The 20,370-nt window shown below is 41.3% G+C and overlaps 1 protein-coding gene and 1 long non-coding RNA gene across 2 annotated transcripts; one reads left to right on the top strand and one right to left on the bottom strand.

Moving 5' to 3' along the window:
- Positions 1-12,766: 12,766 nt before the first annotated feature.
- On the bottom strand, positions 12,767-13,888 carry LOC138889185 (phenylcoumaran benzylic ether reductase TP7-like). The gene is made up of 2 exons (XM_070172352.1): positions 13,633-13,888; positions 12,767-12,995 (listed from the first exon to the last, which is right to left on the bottom strand). Exons 1-2 carry the CDS (start codon positions 13,844-13,846, stop codon positions 12,784-12,786), a joined length of 426 nt encoding a protein of 141 aa, XP_070028453.1. The 5' UTR covers positions 13,847-13,888; the 3' UTR covers positions 12,767-12,783.
- Positions 13,889-13,978: 90 nt separating this feature from the next.
- On the top strand, positions 13,979-16,151 carry LOC138889186 (uncharacterized). The gene is made up of 2 exons (XR_011406998.1): positions 13,979-14,517; positions 14,860-16,151. It is a non-coding gene; the product is annotated as an uncharacterized lncRNA (long non-coding RNA).
- Positions 16,152-20,370: the final 4,219 nt, after the last annotated feature.

Genomic DNA, 20,370 nt, shown 5'->3' with positions numbered 1-20,370 from the left:
TATAAGCTACATTCGATATAAGATATATGTCTCTCTCTCCTTCTCTCTCTCTCTCTCTCTCTCTCTCTATATATATATATATATATATATATATATATATATATATATATATTAGCAAGCTATATTCGATATTAAATTTTGAATATTAAAATTTTGAATGTTAAATAAATTAAATATTATATATACATACATAGATAGGATATAGTGTCCATATAAAAATAATTTAAAAACACACACACACTCACACACGCACACACACATATGTCTGCGTGTGTATGTATGTATATATATCAATTAAGTATTAAATATTATTTGTTTAAAAACTATTTATATAAAGGTTTACAAAAATCGATCGACTTCGGTCGGTATTATTTGGAAGAATTTTGAAGAATTTTGCCAGTTTTCAAGTAGTGACATGACAAACTAAAGTCTACTAATTAAGAATCTTATTTTTAATAAATAAAAAATATATAAAGATATTATAATTAAAATAACTAACATTATAAAGTTTTAGGGTTGCCATCCGCTTTCGCCTAATGCTTCGTAAAGCTTTAGTAGAAAACCCTCTTTTTGCTCTAATATAGGTAATTTTTTACCGTTAGCAATTTATTAACTTCTAGATTCCCGCGAAGTCATAGAATTAGTGTGAAAATAACAACGGTAATCCTCATGTGCTAATTGATGACATTGTGCTTTAATAACATGCTTTTTAATCGGAATTTTGTGTTACTCACATATAATCTATATTTGTAATACATGGAAAAATGCTGTGGCTATCAGGCAAACTTCCAAAATCGAGGTCGTCATGCTAGTATCATTAAGTTGAAGGGGCAGTGTGAAAAAATCTAAAGAATGGGATTAATGGGATTGAAGTCTAAAATGGAAACATTTTGTTAAAGACAATACTAGTTCATTTCTATCTAATTAATTAGAGCTGTCAATATGGGCTAGCCCAGCCCAGCCTAGCCCAACCCATGCGGGCTTTGACGTTGGACGGGTTGGCCTGGCCCACTATTTTGGTGGGCTTTAAAATGGTCAGTCCAACCCAGTGGGCTACGGGCCTCCTCGGCCAGCCCACCATTTTTAAATTTATTTTCTATTTTTTTAATTGAAGTTTTAACTTTATTTTGAAAACTATTGAAAGATATTTTTATCTGATTTTACTTGGACTTGCCTGAAATAAACTGATTTGATTTAATTTATCGGAACTTGGAAAGCATGACTATTTTCCTTTCTAAAATTATTGAAATGAACTAAAACTGTGTAACTCGTCACTATCTTCAGTTCCTTATTTATTATTGTTACTTACTGAGTTGGCGTACTCACGTTACTCCATGCACCTCGTGTACAAATCTAGGAGTTTTTGGACGCGGTGATTGTTGATAGTACCCGTAGCTGGTCATTGGAGATTGCGACGTAGCTGCCGGCGTTCGCAACCCTGCTTTCTTCTTCCCTATCTTTCCTTATTTACTGTATTTGGATTCTAGACTATGTTAGTCTTGTTACTTTTGAATCGGTTATGTTAGATGCTCATGACTAGTGATACTCAATTAATCTAGAATAATTAGTTAAGCCTAATTTTCTAAAGCAATAAACACTAATATAATAATAAATTAAAATCTAAAATAATAAATTAGACAAAAACCCTATTATACATCCAACTACAATATTGTGACGACCCAAAGGGTCATCACCGTAGTTCTTCCTTGTTCCACGCTTCCGAGACCTTTAAAACCTCGCATTTAGTTACCTCGTTTTGCGTGCGTAGTTCGGGCGCGTAGTCGGAAAGTTTTTATGTTAGAATATGTGAATTACGTGAAAATTTTGATGGATTTTGATATTAATATGCATAATATTGACTTCGGTCAACATGTTGGGTAAACGGACACGGACCTGTGATTCGACGATCCCGGAGGGTCCGTAGGAAAATATGGGACTTAGGCGTGTGCCTGGAATTAAATTCCGAGGTCCCAAGCCTGAGAAATGAATTTTTGTGTGAAATTATTTTCTGAAATATATTAAGGAAAATGAAGAAGAAAATTGATCGGAAAGCTGTGGTATCAGGCTCGTATTTTGGTTCTGACGCTCAGTACGAGTCTTAAATATGTTTTAAGCACTATCTGTAAAGTTTGGCTAAAAACAGACGTCATATGACGTGTTTCAGACTTAAAATGGGGAATTTGAGTTTTATGAAAGTTGGGAGAAAATCATGTGTTTTGAGGCTTGATTCTATGTATATGATATTATCTTAGCGATTTGATCGCACGAGTAAGTCCGTAAGATGTTTTAAGGTTGTGTGCATGTTTGGTTTGGAGCCTCGAGGGCTCGGGTGAGTTTCGAGTTGGGCCCGGGGGGGGGGGGTCTTAAACTTAAAAAAATGCAGGTTCCGGTGTTGCAGGTTCGGCGCGGCCATTTCCGCGCAGTCCATGCTGGCAGCCACGCGGCCGTGGCACTTCTCTGTGCGGTCCGCGTGGTGGGGTTCAGAGGGGGTAGCCAGGTCGACCAGCGCGGCCGCGCACCAAATCAGTGCGGTCTGCGCTAGGTGGGTTCAGAGAGAACCCACTTCTTCCCTCCCTCGCGCGATCGTGGTACATTTCCGCGCGGTCCGCGCTGCCAGTCACGCGGCCGCGGTGCATTTCTGCGCGGTCCGCTCCAGCCCCCAGCAAAAATATATATATCCGGGATTTTCAGTCGTTTTTCCACTTTTCAAAAACCCAAAACCTAAGAGGCGATTTTCGAAACAACTTTTCTTCTTCAAAACGGTTGGTAAGTGATTTCTAAGTCATTTTCTTCACTTCTTAACATCTTTTAACATGATTTCAACTTCAAAACAAAGATTTTCATGCGGGAAATTGGGTGTTTTGGATAGAACCTAGGTTTTCTACAAATTGAGGAGTTGGACCTCAATTTGGAGTCCGATTCAAAACAAAGCATATATTTGGATTCGTGGGAGAATGGGTAACCGGGTTTTGGTCCGATCCTCGAGTTTCGACCACGTGGGTCCGGGGGTATTTTTGACATTTTTGGGAAAAACCTTGTAAAAATTATTTTCATGCATTGGGATTGATCCATTTAGTAATTATTAATATGATTAAGTAACTTATGACTAGATTCGAGCGGATTGGTGGTGGAATCAAGAGGTAAAGCTATAATTGAGACTTGAGTGATGTTCAAGGCATCGAGGTAAGTGTTTGTTCTAACTTTGGCTTGAGGGAATAGGATTAGGATGTTATTTGCTACTTGCTAATGTGGAGTATGGTGTATAGGCATGGTGACGGTTATCTATGCACCAGAGTCTAGCATGACCGTGAGTTTTAATTGCTTTTAATTCGAATAATGTGACACAATCTCCTGGTTTACTGGATGAGTTTCATATAATGTGAACGATTGAGGTATAATTGTGATTGGTGTACTTTGGAGCGTTAGCTCAAACATGAATGTGTTAGTTGAGGAAGAAGTGATTTAAAAAGAGAATGTGTTGTGAGTACTCCTTTGCCGGGATGTGTAGACTGATATATACTCTCCCTTGTCGGGATATTTTGGGTTGTTAGCTGTACCCTTGCTGGGTTAAAGGTATTGAGATGTTATCCTCCCCTGAAGGGGTTTACTATATGAAGTCAGATATTACATACTATATTATGGGATCGTGTGGCACGCCGTCCACTTATATATGATAATATGGGATCGTGTGGCACACCGTCCACCTATATATTGTTAAAAGGGATCGTGTGGCACGCCGTCCACTTGGTTATTGGCCTCCGTTGCCGGTGACACGCCGTCCACTTATATATGATATTATGGGATCGTGTGGCACGCCATCCACTTATATATGATATTATGGGATCGTGTGGCACGCCGTCCACTTATATATGATATTATGGGATCGTGTGGCACGCCGTCCACTTATATATGATATTATGGGATCGTGTGGCATGCCGTCTACTTATATATTATATTATGGGATCGTGTGGCATGCCGTCCACTTATATATGATATTATGGGATCGTGTGGGACGCCGTCCACTATATATATAAATGTATACATATATTATGGAAACCGGAGTTTCTTCTGTTTATTTCCGATATATCATTTTTATCTGTTACTCCCCGATAGCATGTCCCCTCCCAGCTTTACTTTGTATTATCTTGTTATTGTTTTCTTGCACTCGTTATATATATTTGTACAAGTTAATTGTGGTAGGTCCTGTCTAGCCTCGTCACTACTTCGCCGGGGTTAGGCCAGGCACTTACCAGCACATGGGGTCGGTTGTGCTGATGCTACACTCTGTGCATTTATTTGTGCACAGATCAGGGAGCAGCTTTCGGACCGTAGCAGTAGCACTTTTGGGAGCTATCTTCAGCCCAGGGACTCTCGAGGTAGCCTAGATGGCGTTCGCAGGCCGAAGTCCCTTTCCATGTTTTTCGTTTGTTTATTTTGTATCAGACAAACATGATGTATTTTCCTTTCAGACATTGTTTGTAGCATTCTGTAGTAGTCCGTGAGCTAGTGACACCAAGCTCTAGGTAGCATTTTGGTTCAAACTTCCGCACTTTTGGTTTGCAATTGTTATAAATTTAAAGTCTTTCGCTTAGATTTTGTCTCGCTTATTATATTGTTGAAAGAAAGCAGGAAAGGTGTTTTAAACATTTGGCTTGCCTAGCTCCGTTAGTAGGCGTCATCACGACACCCGATGGTGGGAAATTCGGGTCGTGACAAGCTGGTATCAAAGCACTAGGTTACTTAGGTCTTACAACTCACGGACAAGCTCAGTAGAGTCTGAGGGATCGGTACAGAGACGTCTGTATTTATCCCGCAGAGACTATTGAGTTAGGAAAACTTCACCTTGTTCATTCTTGTCGTGCGATTCTGTTTCTCAAGTACTGATTTTCTTTCCACTCTATTCTTTCACAGATGGTGAGGACACGTGCTTCCTCTTCTACCGCGCAGCAGCTCCTATCAGGGGCAGGGGCGAGGCCGAGGCCGGGGTAGAGCTCAGCCCCGAGCGGCAGTCCTAGAGGTGGAGCCTCATGTTGACTACGACGAAGGGGTTCCAACTCCTGCTATTCCAGTGGGCCCAGCTCAGGTCCCAGAGGGTTTCATAGCCACTCCAGTGCTTCAGGACGCTTTGGTCCGACTGGTAGGCTTTATGGAGGGCATTTCTAGAGCTGGTTTGCTTCCCGTATCTCCAGCCACATCTCAGGCTGGGGGAGGAGTTCAGACTCCCGATACTCGTACTCCAGAGCCGGTAGCTCCTCAGGTTCAAGTTCTAGCAGTTCAGCCAGCCGTGGCAGTTCAGCCAGCTATGGCAGCCCAGCAAGGTATTGCGGATCAGTCCAGTGATGGTGAAACTATGTCCGCGGATGCTTTGTGGAGGCTTGATCGTTTCACCAAGCTTTTCACTACTACATATAGTGGCACTCCCTCAGATGATGCTCACAATTTCATCTTCAGCTGTCATGAGGTTCTACGGACTATGGGCATTGTAGAGACCAATGGGGTCGACTTTGCCACTTTTCTCCTGGCAGGATCCGCCAAGACTTGGTGGAGGGATTTCTGTTTAGCCAGGCCAGCAGGGTCTCCATCATTGACCTGGGATCAGTTTTCAGAGTTATTTCTGGGAAGTTTCTTCCAGTTACTCAGCGAGATGCTCTTTGCAGGCAGTTTGAGCGTCTCTAGTAGGGTCCTATGACGATTACCCAGTATGAGACCCAGTTCATTGATCTCGCTCATCATGCCATTGTGATACTCCCCACACAGAGAGAGAGAGAGGGTGCAGAGGTTTGTCGATGGGTTGGTTTAGCCGATCCGTGTTCAGATGGCCATGAGTGCCGGGAGTGAGATTACATTTCAGGAGGCAGCAGATGGTGCCCATCGGATAGAGCTGGCACTTTCTCAGGGAGGTGGTCATGGGTCAGATAAGAGGCCTCATCATTCGGGTAGATTCAGTGGTACCTCGTCTGGAGGTAGGGATTCTTATGGTAGAGGCCACCCTTCGAGGCGCTTTTAGTCAGCTCTCCAGGTTTCTCATGGTACACCAGGTGGTCGTGGTTCTCAGCTGCAGTATTCTGACTAACAGCTCTTTAGCTCACCATCAGCACCTATTAGTGCACCACCACTTCATTATTCTCAGCAGCCGAGGGCTTGTTATACTTGCGGCGATGTGAGTCACATTGCCAGATATTGCCCTCGAGCTTCCATCAGCTCGCAGCAGCAGGGTCCTCACCCGATGATTCAGGCACCGGTTGCCCCACAGCCTGCCCAACCAGCTAGAGGCGGGGGCAGAGGACATAGAGGTGGAGGCAGAAGCCTTAGAGGTGGAGCTCAGACCTCTAGAGGTAGGGGTCAGCCAGCAGCAGATCGTCCCAGGGATATGATTCAGGGAGGTGGGGCCCATCCCCATTGTTATGCCTTGCCAGCCAGGCTAGAGGCTGAGTCATCAGATGCTGTGATTACAAGTACTATTCTGGTTTGTGATAGGGATGCTTCTGTTCTATTTGATCCCGGATCTACGTATTCATATGTATCGTCCTATTTTGCACCCTATTTGGTTATGCCTAGTGAGGCCTTGAGTATTACTGTATACGTGTCTGCACCAGTGGGGGATTCTATAGTGGTGGACCAGGTTCATCGTTCCTGTGTTTTGGTATTCGGGGGTCTTGAAACCCATGTTGACTTGTTGCTCTTAGATATGGTGGATTTCGACGTCATATTAGGGATGGATTGCCCCGTATCATGCGATCTTGGATTGCCATGCCAAGACCGTGACCTTGGCGTTGCCAGATTTGCCCCGACTAGAGTGGAGAGGGACTCCTGGTCATTCTACTCACAACATTATTTCTTATGTGAAGGCTCAACGCATGGTCGAAAAGGGGTGCCTAGCTTATCTGGCCTATGTTCGCGACTCCAGCGCTGAGGTCCCATCTATTGATTTTGTTCCTATTGTTCGGGAGTTTCCCGAGGACTTCCCTTCGGACCTGTCGGGAATGCCGCCCGATAGGGATATTTATTTTTGTATTGATCTGGCTCCAGGAACTCAGCCCATTTCCGTTCCGTCGTATCGTATGGCGCCGCCAGAATTGAAAGAGTTAAAGGATAAGCTTCAGGATTTACTTGAGAAGGGTTTCATTAGACCCAGTGTTTCGCCTTGGGGCGCACCGATGCTATTTGTGAAGAAAAAAGATGGTTCGATGAGGATGTGCATTGATTACCGGCAATTGAACAAGGTGACGATTAAGAACAAGTACCCACTGCCGAGGATCGACGACTTATTCGACCAGCTTCAGGGTGCGAGGGTGTTTTCAAAGATAGATTTGAGATTTGGCTACCACCAGCTGAGGATTAGGGCGTCTGATGTCCCTAAGACAACATTTCGTACTCGGTATAGGCGCTATGAGTTTTTGGTCATGTCATTCGGATTGTCTAATGCCCCAGCAGCGCTCATGGAGTTGATGAACCGAGTGTTCAGAGCTTATTTGGACTTGTTCGTGATAGTCTTCATTGACAATATTCTTATATACTCCCGCAGTCAAGAGGAGCATGAGCAGCACCTCAGAGCGGTTCTTCAGACCCTGAAGGATAGTCAGTTGTATGTTAAGTTCTCGAAGTGCGAGTTTTGGTTGAGTTCGGTCGCCTTCCTGGGTCATATCGTATCAGCAGCAGGTATTCAGGTAGACCCGAAGAAGATAGAGGCAGTCAAGAACTGGCCTCGACCAGCTTTAGCTACGGAGATTCGGAGTTTCCTGGGGTTAGCAGGTTACTACCGTCGGTTCGTGGAAAGGTTTTCATCCATTGTAGCCCCTATGATTAGATTGACCCAGAAAGGTGCTCAGTTTAGATGGTTAGACGAGTGTGAGGCGAGCTTTCAGAGGCTCAAGAGAGCTCTGACCACTGCACCAGTGTTGGTTTTGCCCACAGGTTCAGGGCCCTATATAGTCTATTGTGATGCATCTCATATTGGAGTTGGCGCAGTGTTGATGCAGGATGGCAAGGTCATTGCCTATGCTTCGAGGCAGTTGAAGGTTCATGAGAAGAACTATCCAGTGCATGATTTGGAGTTGGCAGCCATTGTTCACGCATTGAAGATTTGGAGACACTATCTGTATGGTGTGGTGTGTGAGGTGTTCACGGATCATAAGAGTCTTCAGTATTTGTTCAAGCAAAAGGAGTTGAATTTGAGGCAGAAGAGGTGGTTGGAATTGTTGAAAGATTATGACATCACTATCTTATATCACACGGGAAAGGCCAATGTGGTGGTCGATGCCTTGAGTAGGAAGTCAGCCAGTATGGGCAGTCTTGCTTATATTCCGGTCGGTGAGAGACCGCTTGCTTTGGATGTGCAGGCTTTGACCAATCAGTTTGTGAGGTTGGACATTTCTGAGCCTAGTCGAGTATTAGCTTGCATGGTCGCTCGTTCTTCGTTATTGGAGCATATCCGTGATCGGCAGTTCGATGATCCCCATTTGTGTGTCTTGAGGGAGACGGTGCAGCGTGGAGGTGCCAAGAAAGTGATCTTAGATGATGATGGTGTATTGAGATTGCAGGGGCGAGTTTGTGTGCCCAATGTTGATGGATTCGAGAGTTGATCTTAGTAGAGGCCCACAGTTCTCAGTATTATATTCACCCGGGCACCGCGAAGATGTATCAGAATTTGAGGCAGCACTATTTGTGGCGTAGAATGAAGAAAGACATTGTTGCATATGTGGATCGTTGTTTGAACTGTAAGTACGAGCATCAGAGGCCCAGTGGTTTATTTCAGAGGATTGAGCTTCCCAAGTGGAAGTGGGAGATGATTACTATGGATTTTGTTACTGGACTTCCGATGACTCGGAAGAAGTTTGATGCGGTTTGGGTTATTGTTGATAGGCTAACCAAGTCAGCGCATTTTGTTCCTGTTGCAGCCACCTATTCGTCTGAAAGGTTAACCGAGATTTATATCAGGGAGATTGTTCACCTTCATGGGGTGCCGCTATCTATCATTTCGGATCGGGGTACGCAGTTTACCTCGCATTTCTAGAGAGAGGTTCAACGAGAGTTGGGCACCCAGGTTGAGTTGAGTACAACATTTCATCCCCAGACGGACGGTCAGTCCGAGATGACTATTCAGATCCTTGAGGACATGCTCCGAGCCTGTGTCATTGATTTTGGAGGCTCGTGGGACCAGTTTTTGCCTTTAGCAGAGTTCGCCTACAACAACAGCTACTAGTCCAGCATTTAGATGGCTCTGTATGAGGCGTTGTATGGTAGGCGATGTCGGTCTCCAGTTGGATGGTTTGAGCCGGGAGAGGCTCGATTATTGGGTACGGATCTGGTTCAGGAGGCCTTGGACAAGGTCAGGATTATTCAGGATAGACTTCGTACAGCTCAGTCCAGACAAAAGAGTTATGCAGACCGCAAGGTCAGAGATGTTGCTTTCATGGTTGGGGAGCAGGTATTGCTCCGTGTATCGCATATGAAGGGCGCGATGAGATTTGGGAAGAAGGGCAAGCTCAGCCCTAGGTTCATCGGTCCATTTGAGATTCTTGATCTTGTGGGAGAGGTGGCTTATAGACTTGCCTTGCCACCTAGCTTGTCAGTTGTGCATCCCGTGTTTCATGTATCTTTGCTCTGGAAGTATCGCGAAGATCCATCGCACGTGTTAAATTTCAGCACTGTCCAATTGGACAAAGATCTGTCATATGAAGAGGAGCCGGTGGTTATTCTAGACCGGCAGGTTCGACAGTTGAGGTCGAAGAGTTTTCCTTCGGTGCGTGTTCAGTGGAGAGGTCAGCCTCCTGAGGTATCAACCTGGGAGTCCGAGTCAAATATGCGGAGCCGTTATCCTCATTTATTTTTCGACTCAGGTACTTCTTTCTTTTGTCCGTTCGAGGACGAACAGTTGTTTTAGAGGTGGAGAATGTGACGGCCCAAATGGTCATCACCGTAGTTCTTCCTTGTTCCGTGCTTCTAAGGCCTTGAAAACCTCGCTTTCAGTTGCCTCGTTTTGCGTGCGCAATTCGGACGCGTAGTCGGATAGTTTTTATGTTACAATATGTGAATTATGTGAAAAATTTGATGGATTTTGATATTAATATGCATAATATTGACTTCGGTCAATATGTTGGGTAAACGGACACGGACTTGTGATTCGACGGTCCCGGAGGGTCCATAGGAAAATATGGGATTTGGGCGTGTGCCCGGAATTAAATTCCGAGGTCCCAAGCCTGAGAAATGAATTTTTGTGTGAAATTGTTTTCTGAAATTTATTAAGGAAAATGAAGAAGAAAATTGATCGGAAAACTATGGTATCGGGCTCATATTTTGGTTCCGACGCCCGGTACGAGTCTTAAATATGTTTTAAGCACTATCTGTAAAGTTTGGCTAAAAATGGACGTCATATGACGTGTTTCGGAATTAAAATAGGAATTTGAGTTTTATGAAAGTTGAGAGAAAATCATGTGTTTTGAGGCTTGATTCTATGTATATAATGTTATCTTGGCGATTTGATCGCACGAGAAAGTTCGTAAGATGTTTTAAGGTTGTGTGCATGTTTGGGTTGGAGTCCCGAGGGCTCGGGTGAGTTTCGAGTGGGGCCCGCGTGGTGGGGTTCAGAGGGGGTAGCCAGGTCGACCAGCGCGGCCGCGCGCCAAATCAGTGCAGTCCGCGCTGGGTGGGTTCTGAGAGAGCCCACTTCTTCCCTCCCTCGGCGCGGCCGCGGTACATTTCCGCGCGGTCCGCGGTGGCAGTCACGCGGCCGCGGTGCATTTTTGCGCGGTTCGCGCCAGCCCCCAGCAAAAATATATATATCCGGGATTTTCAGTCATTTTTCCACTTTTCAAAAACCCAAAACCTAAGAGGCGATTTTCCAAACAACATTTCTTCTTCAAAACGATTGGTAAGTGATTTCTAAGTCATTTTCTTCACTTCTTAACATCTTTTAACATGAATTCAACTTCAAAACAAAGATTTTTATGGAGGAAATTGGGTGTTTTGGGTAGAACTTAGGTTTTCTACAAATTGAGGAGTTGGACCTCAATTTGGGGTCCGATTCAAAATAAAGCATATATTTGGATTCGTGGGAGAATGGGTAATCGGGTTTTGGTCCGACCCTCGAGTTTCGACCATGTGGTTCCGGGGGTATTTTTGACCTTTTTGCGAAAAACCTTGTAAAAATTATTTTCATGCGTTGGGATTGATCCATTTAGTAATTATTAATGTGATTAAGTAACTTATGACTAGATTCGAGCGGATTGGTGGTGGAATTAAGAGGTAAAGCTATAATTGAGACTTGAGTGGTGTTCAAGGCATCGAGGTAAGTGTTTGTTCTAACTTTGGCTTGAGGGAATAGGATTAGGATGTTATTTTCTACTTGCTAATGTGGAGTACGGTGTATAGGCATGGTGACAGTTATCTATGCACCAGAGTCTAGCATGACCGTGAGTCTTAATTACTTTTAATTCGAATAATGTGACACAATCTCCTGGTTTACTGGATGAGTTTCATATAATGTGAACGATTGAGGTATAATTGTGATTGGTGTACTTTGGAGCGTTAGCTCGAACATGAATGTGTTAGTTGAGGAAAAAGTGATTTAAAAAGAGAATGTGTTGTGAGTACTCCCTTGCTGGGATGTGTAGACTGATATATACTCTCCCTTGTCGAGATATTTTGGGCTGTTAGCTGTACCCTTGGTAGGTTAAAGGTATTAAGATGTTATCCTTCCCTGAAGGGGTCTACTATATGAAGTCAGATATTACATACTATATTATGGGATCGTGTGGCACGCCGTCCACTTATATATGATAATATGAGATTGTGTGGCATGCCGTCCACCTATATATTGTTAAAAGGGATCGTGTGGCACGTCGTCCACTTGGTTATTGGCCTCCGTTGCCGGTGACATATTGTGCACTGTGATAAAAGTGAATTGGGATCGTGTGGCACGCCGTCCACTTATATATGATATTATGGGATCGTGTGGCACGCTGTCCACTTATATATGATATTATGAGATCGTGTGGCACGCCGTCCACTTATATATGATATTATGGGATCGTGTGGCGCGCCGTCCACTTATATATGATATTATGGGATCGTGTGGTACGCCGTCCACTTATATATGATATTATGGGATCGTGTGGCACGCCGTCCACTATATATATAAATATATACATATATTATGGAAACCGGAGTTTCTTCTGTTTATTTCCGATATTTTATTTTTATCTGTTACTCCCCGATAGCATGTCCCCTCCCAACTTTACTTTGTATTATCTTATTATTGTTTTCTTGCACTCGTTATATATATCTGTACATGTTAATTGTGGTAGATCCTGTCTAGCCTCGTCACTACTTCGCCGGGGTTAGGCCAGACACTTACCAGCACATGGGGTCGGTTGTGCTGATGCTACACTCTGTGCATTTTTCTGTGCACAGATCAGGGAGAAGCTTTCGGACCGCAGCAGTAGGACTTTTAGGAGCTATCTTCAGCCCAGGGACTCTCGAGGTAGCCTAGCTGGCGTTCGTAGGCCGAAGTCCTTTTCCATGTTTTTCGTTTGTTTATCTTGTATCAGACAAACATGATGTATTTTCCTTGCAGACATTGTTTGTAGCATTCTGTAGTAGTCCCTGAGCTAGTGACACCAAACTCTGAGTAGCATTTTGGTTCAAACTTCCGCATTTTTGGTTTGCAGTTGTTTTAAATTTAAAGTCATCCGCTTAGATTTTGTCTCGCTTATTATATTGTTCAAAAAAAAGTAGAAAAGGTGTTTTAAAAAGTAGGAAAAAAATCTTGATTAAAGAATAAGATTACTGACTATTGATGTCTTTGAGAATTTGCTCCTCTGGAATATAGATTTTCTCCAGAGTTTTACCAATCATTTTCTCCCACATAGCCACTAACTCATTGAACGATAGTGTGTTTTTGGGAGGCTTAATATAGAGGGTTTTGTTCAACGTTCTCGGGTCATCAACAGCTTTAATAGTGTAGGTGCCAATGTCATGTTCCTCATTGAACACAGCTGCAAAGAAAGAAAAAAAAGGAAAAGTATGCAAAAATGAGACATTTTGCCATGAACTTGTTTTCTTTCAAATCAATAGAGTCGCCACCTAATAGTGGTGGGCACGAATAAGTTATGTTACTCGAACTCTCTAAAAATATTAGTCAGTACGTGACCACGGGCGGATGTACAATCGCAGGCAATGGCGAAGCCAGAATTTTTACAAAGGATGTTCAAAGTTTAATATATATATATATCTATGAAAAGTAATTTTTGACCTTTATACATAGTATAATTTTTTATATACTTGGTGTAATTTTCCGATGAAGGAAGTTGAACACCCTTCACTCTATATTGCTACGCCACTGATTGCAGGTACGAGTTCAACTGAACCCATAACTTTCAGTGCAGATCATAAGTTTATGTGTAAAACCTTACTGAAATTATAATAAATAGTAGACATGAACCCATAACTTAAAAATATAACAGGTTTAATGCTAAAAATCTTAAAAGTTAAACCCATAAAGTTTAAATCCTGGATCCGGTTCTGCGCGAGGGATCCTTCAAAATTAATGTATTTTTGAAGGATCTGACACGAGTACGACGGTATTTAAAGACTCCGCAAAACATAGTGGATAAGGAATTTTTTTCCACATACCCTTAACGTTTCCATCTCCAGGAATGATGATTTTGTCTCTAGGGGGAGCAGTGGCTTCTGGTTGGACCAAATTTGCTAAGAAAAAACCATCTAAACAGTCGCTGGAGACATAAGTATAAGGAATTCCTTCAGCCTCGGTAGCTCTACGAATTTGGGCTTTTGCATCAACTAAAGACTTTACTGGTTCCACTGTATTGGCCTTATCAACATCCATACCAAACTCTGAAGGGAAAGATCTCTGAAAATTTTAAATAAGATTATTTAGCCCCATGAACATTATGTAATTAAATATAAATGTAAAGAACTACTAAACTTTCAACAAGTATTAAATTCTGAACCCATAAATCCAAAAATTAGTGAATTCAAGGGGTTCGGGGTGATTCCGAATGGCTAACGGGGAGTTTGGAACTTGGAAATACAGCTGATCAACTGCTGTTTCTGGTGTCGTCCGCACCTGCGAAGTAGGAGACACAGGTGCAAGACCACATGAGCGACATAGGAGTTGCAGATGCGGCCATATGGGACTTTAGCTGGAACCGCAGGTGCGAGAAGGCGGGCGCATCTGCGAGACCTGGGGCGCAGATGCGGAAGTAAGGAAGTTGGTTGGTTCCCCAGAAGCGGACAAAGATGCGCAGGTGCGCAATCGCAAGTGCGAGATTTTGCCGCGGATGCGGAGTCTGGATTTTTAAGTGACTTTCGCACCCGTGATGGGAATTCTGGAGGTGCGGCGTCGCAGAAGCAGGGATCTGGACGCAGGTGCGAGTTCACTGGGTAGAAAGTATAAAAAGGAGGCCTCGCGAATTGTTGCTCATTTCCACCATTTTCAAGTTAGATCTTGGAGCTTTTGGGGTGATTTTTGAAGGGGATTAAAGAGTTTTCACTGAGGTAAGTTGCTTGAGCTCTATTATCATTAGCTACGGTATTTTTCCATTGATTTCCCACTTAATTAGTAGGATTTTTGAAGTGAAATAAGGGGTTAAGACTTGGGATTTTGGAGAGAGTAATTTGGAGAATTGAGGGACCAAATAATGTCGGATTTTGATGAAATTGGTATGGGTAGACTCGTGAGTGAATGAGCTTTCTATTTTGTAATTTTTGTCGGATTTTGAGACGTGGGTCCGGATGCCAGGTTTGAATCGATTTCGGGATTTGTGTCTAATTAAGTAATTTTTCTTGTGAAATTGGTTCCTTGGCGTATATTAATTGTATTGTATTACTTTTGGCTAGATTCGGGACGTTTGGAGGCTGATTCGAGAGGCAAAGGCATTGCGGAATAGGATTTTGCTCAAATTGAGGTAAGTAATAGTTGTAAATCTGGTCTTGAGGGTATGAAACCCCGAACATTGTGTGACTATTTTTGGAGGTGACACACATTCTAGGTGACGGGCGTGTGGGCGTGCACCGAAGGGATTGTCACTTGGTACGTCCCGTAGAAACTGTAAAGTTGAACAACATGCTGTTAGCTCTATGCTGCCTATGTGTTATGAAAGATTGACTGTAAATCATGTTAAAAACTATGTTTAGGCTATATGTTGGCAATGTTGGGTCCCGTAGGGGTCACGTTACATGTTGAATTGTCTATTAAATGTTATTTGTACTCAATCATAGTTTTTACTCGTATATCATTTCTCAGTCTCTATATTCTATCTGATACTTCATGTTATTGTTGTTTGGGCTGATTTTTCTGATTTCTGAGAGCCCGAGCGGCTGGAGAGATTAATAACTGAGTGAGGCCGAGGGCCTGATTGTGAGGATATTTATGGGATCAGTCTGAACACCGCAACATGTTTTATTGATTTATGACTGAGTGAGGCTGTGTGCCTGATTGATTTATACCATGATTGGTTTGTTATAGCGCTTGGGCTGAAGGAGTCCCTTCGGAGTCTGCACACCCCCAGTGAGCGCAGGTACCTACTAAGTGCAAGTGTCGAGTGATTGTGAGGAATGAGTGATTGTGAGGTTGGAGTGATTGGGAGGACTGAGAGATACTTATATTATTGATGTACACAATTGCCTTATATCCATATTTTGAAGACTATTGAAAGATATTTTTATCTGATTTTACTTGAACTTGCCTGAAATAAACTGATTTGATTTAATTTATCGGAACTTGGGAAGCATGACTATTTTCCTTTCTAAAATTATTGAAATGAACTAAAACTGTGTAACTCGTCACTATCTTCAGTTCCTTATTTATTATTGTTACTTACTGAGTTGGCGTACTGACGTTACTCCACGCACCTCGTGTGCAAATCTAGGATTTGTTGGACACGGTGATTGTTGATAGTACCCGTAGCTGGTCATTGGAGATTGCGGCATAGCTGCCGGCGTTCGCAACCCTGCTTTCTTCTTCCCTATCTTTCCTTATTTACTGTATTTGGATTCTAGACTATGTTTAGTCTTGTTACTTTTGAATCGGTTATGTTAGATGTTCATGACTAGTGATACCCCAATGTCGGGCTTTATTTCCGCGCTTATGTTTTGGGGTTCACCCCGTTTTATGTCAAAGATTTCATTTATTTTGAAAGTCTTGTTTTATTTCTGGTCATTGTTGAAAGCGTTTTGGTAATGTCGGCTGACCTAGTATCATCGATAGGCGCCATCATGACGGGTCGTATTTTGGGTCGTGACACAGCATTACATTGCTAACAATAATTAACTAATAATAATAATAACAATTAACTAACAACAACAACAATTAACTAACACCAATAACAACAATTAACTAACAACAACAATTAACTAACACCAATAACAACAATTAACTAACAACAACAACAACAACAATTAACTAACTAACAACAACAACAATTAACTAACAATGCTAATAACAACCACAACAATAACACTAATAACAACAACAACAACAACAACAACAACAACACTAACCACAACAACAACTATACAAATGTTCAATAACAAAATAATATCAACAATACAATCATCATTCAAAACTAGTCCCAACTAAATATTGACAAGTTCAATATTATGTTTAGCAATACACACCATTCAATGAGTGGTTTTTATTGCATCATCTCCATCTTCACTACTAGAGCTTTCATCGTCGGCATGGTTCGAAGGATCACGACGAGAAGGATTAGCACATGGGGAAGGCTTACGAGACCGGAGAATGGGGAAAGCTCCACTAGCAAGAAGATTGACCAGCTGACCTTGAAGGAGATTAAATTGTTCGTCCCCCTTTTCTAGCTGAACTTGAAGAGTACCAAATTGTTCATCTATCTTTAAACTCCTAATAAATTTCTTAACCCCTTCTATAAATTCCTCCCTAAAAAACAGACGATTAGGATAATTCCTATTATACATCCAACTACGATATTCCATCTACATAAAGAACAAATAAATTACATGTCATATTAATCATAATTCAAATTAATTTATAGAATTAAGTTACATAATAAATTATAATTTATTATCACACTCAATTAGTCTAGCATAATTAGTTAAGCCAAATTTTCTAAAGCAATAAACACTAATATAATAATAAATTAAAATCTAAAATAATAAATTAGACAAAAAACCTATTATACATCCAACTACGATATACACACTAATAAAAAACATTACTTAACATTAGCAACTTCACTGATTATGTGAAGTTACCTTTTTGAATTACATTTAAAGTGACATTGAATAGTAATTTTTTTCACATTGTTAGAATATAAAAAATAAACTTATTTGAAAATATGTAAGAAAGAATCTGATAAATATTTGGACTTTCATATAGTACTACTCCAAAAATCATGACCATGTAATCATACAATTGAAATAATCCCAAAATCCAAAATTGTAAATCCTAATTTATACAATTGAAAGAACTTAAACAATTAAAATTAACAAATATAGATAACTAACCTTGAAAGAGAGGAGAGGAGTATGATTTTGGAGCAGTTGTGGGGCGGCCTTCTATGACGGAGGTGCAATGGCAGCAGAAAAATAGTGGTGGCGCGGGAGAGACGAAGTGGGGGATTTGATTTTGGGTGAGAAGAGAGTGGTGAAGTGATTTAGGGGAGGATTTTCAGATGTGGAAGAAGGAAGAGAGAAAGAGTAAAGAGAAAAATGGTGAAAAACCCCACTGCGGCTGTTCTTAATTAGAAATTTCCGATCGAAGTCGGTCAAAATTTTTTGGTCGGTACTATTAATTATAATTTGACCGTTTGACTAGACATCACCGACCGAAATCAGTCGGAACTGATTTCTAAATTATTACATATTACACTATATATAGTATAGTATAGTATAGTATATATAAGCTACATTCGATATAAGATATATGTGTGTGTGTGTCTATATTATATGTGTGTGTGTCTATATATATATATATATATAAGCAATCTATATTCGATATTAAATATTGAATATTAAAATTTTGAATGTTAAATAAATTAAATATTATATATACATACATAGATAGGATATAATGTCCATATAAAAATAATTTAAAAACACACACACACACACACTCACACACGCACACACACATATGTGTCTGTGCGTGTATGTATATATATCAATTAAGTATTAAATATTTTTTATTTAAAAACTATTTATATAAAGGTTTACAAAAATTGATCGACTTCGGTGGGTATTGTTTGGAAGAATTTTGCCAGTTTTCAAGTAGTGACATGACAAACTAAAGTCTACTAATTAAGAATCTTATTTTTAATAAATAAAAAATATATAAAGATATTATAGTTATAATAACTAACATTATAAAGTTTTAAGGTTGCCATCCGCTTTCACCTAATGCTTCGTAAAGCTTTAGTAGAAAACCCTCTTTTTACTCCAATATGGGTAAATTTTTACCGTTAGCAATTTATTAACTTCTAGATTCCCGTGAAGTCATAGAATTAGTGTGAAAATAACTACGATAATCCTCATGTGCTATTTGATGACACTGTGCTTTAATAACATGCTTTTTAATCGGAATTTTGTGTTACTCACATATAATCTATATTTGTAATACATGGTTCAGCCCAGGATATGTAGGAAACCTCTGAAGCAAAGGTTCGGTCAAATCTTTTTCAAAAAATGCTTCACACGGAGTATTCGGACGGGCAAAAATCGCTCGCTTTATCTTTGCGCGAAAACCCTTCGTGTCTTCGTGCAAAGAGGGGCAGCTGTAAGCACGTGATTTTTGCTTCACGGACAATCACTCCAAAAGAAATAGTAACAAAGGACCTCGCTGTACAATTTTCAATTTTCCGTAACGTGTGCTGCTAGTCATGTGTGGTTCTGTCCATTTTGTCCATTTTTACATTATTAAACAAAATACAAAATGTGTATGTCCTGGTAATTAGACCATAATTCATTCAGTAAAAGAAAAATTCACAAAAATATTCTAGGGTGCGATTTAACCTATTTAAATATTTTGATAATTATGTTTGTTTGAATTTCATTTTATTTTTAGTTTTAAGATTAGAAAAAAAAAGAAGAAAAGAAAAAGGAAAAAAGAAAGGGAGAAAAGAATGAAGAAAACGGTTTGGGCCAAGGAAATAAACCAAAAATAGGCCCAAACCAATTCGATCAGGCCAAGTCCAAATCCGGTTGCCCAGACACCTCCTAAAACGACACCGTTTCAGGCCAATCCATCTCAGCCGTTCAAACTCTCGATCCAACGGCTCAGGACCTCTATCAGTAACTCGCTTCAAAACCCGACCCAGGAACCAATCCGATCCAACCCCTCACTTAAACCAAACGACCCCGTTTGACTACCAAACGACCCCGTCTCATTTCTCAGCATCAGATCCCAGCCGTTGAGATCATCTGATCTAACGGCTCAGATCCAATCAACCTCCCCATATATAAACTCAGCCCTTTACCCCGCACCCCCTATCCGAACCCCCCCCTTCAGTCATCTCCTTCCCCGAACCCTGAAACCCCCAAACCCTAACGCCGCCCTAGTTTCCCTTCCACCAAAACCCGGCGGCATGAACGCCGGTGGCCACCTCCCGAACACCCTAAGACCCCCTCACTCTCCTGAACATGGATCTGTTACTCCCTAGCCTCGAATCACTTTCGTTCGTCTCGAATCTTCATTTGAAGATTTGAGTCGAACCCGGATCTATGCCAAACCACCCCATCTTCATACCAGACACCCCCCTGACCTTCCTCGTGACCAAACCAAGCTTGGTTTGGTCCGAATCTACCCACAACTCCCAAAAATCCAGATCTGAAAATCCAGACTTTAGAACACATGCACATGGGGAATCCGGCTAGCCTTAACGGGGGTTTGAGGTCTAATAGACCTTAATCAAGGTGTTCTCATGTGAGAACACCCTGATTAAAGTTTGTTCGGCCTCAAAGGGTCAATGTCGAGTCAGATTTGGTTCAGTTTTGTTTGGACATTTTTGGTAAGTTTTCTTTTCCTTTTTGTTTTATTCAACTGCTAGTTAAGTATGTTAGCATGTTCTGTTGTGTTTGTTCGGTGTTTTCTGATACTCTTCTTAATTTCTTCCGTCTTTGTAAAGACCTTTTATTTGGTCAATTGTTTTCTGTGTATGATTTGAATGTATTCTGTGATATACATGTTCGATTAGATTAGTCGTCAAACGAGTTAATTCATATAGGTTCCCAGTGATTGAACAAAGTTGTCTGAAGTCACTCGGGACTCTGTACGTGTTGTTTATATGAACGATTGATTGTTATGTGTTACGACTAATATAGTCGAGTCGATATATGTCGTCAATTAGTTGCAGTCATTAATGATAACAACTTGAT

The sequence above is a fragment of the Nicotiana sylvestris genome, chromosome 4, assembly GCF_000393655.2.
Source record: "Nicotiana sylvestris chromosome 4, ASM39365v2, whole genome shotgun sequence".
NCBI lineage: Eukaryota > Viridiplantae > Streptophyta > Magnoliopsida > Solanales > Solanaceae > Nicotiana > Nicotiana sylvestris.
This window is presented reverse-complemented; position numbering and strand designations above follow the sequence as displayed.

What these genes read in the sequence shown, in the direction of transcription:
- LOC138889185 (XM_070172352.1), bottom strand. Translation starts at nt 13,846, where the DNA reads ATGGATGTTGATAAGGCCAATACAGTGGAACCAGTAAAGTCTTTAGTT. An exon ending in TGGAGATGGAAACGTTAAGG is followed by an intron (nt 12,996 to 13,632) that starts GTATGTGGAAAA and finishes CTTTCTTTGCAG; the next exon opens with CTGTGTTCAATGAGGAACAT.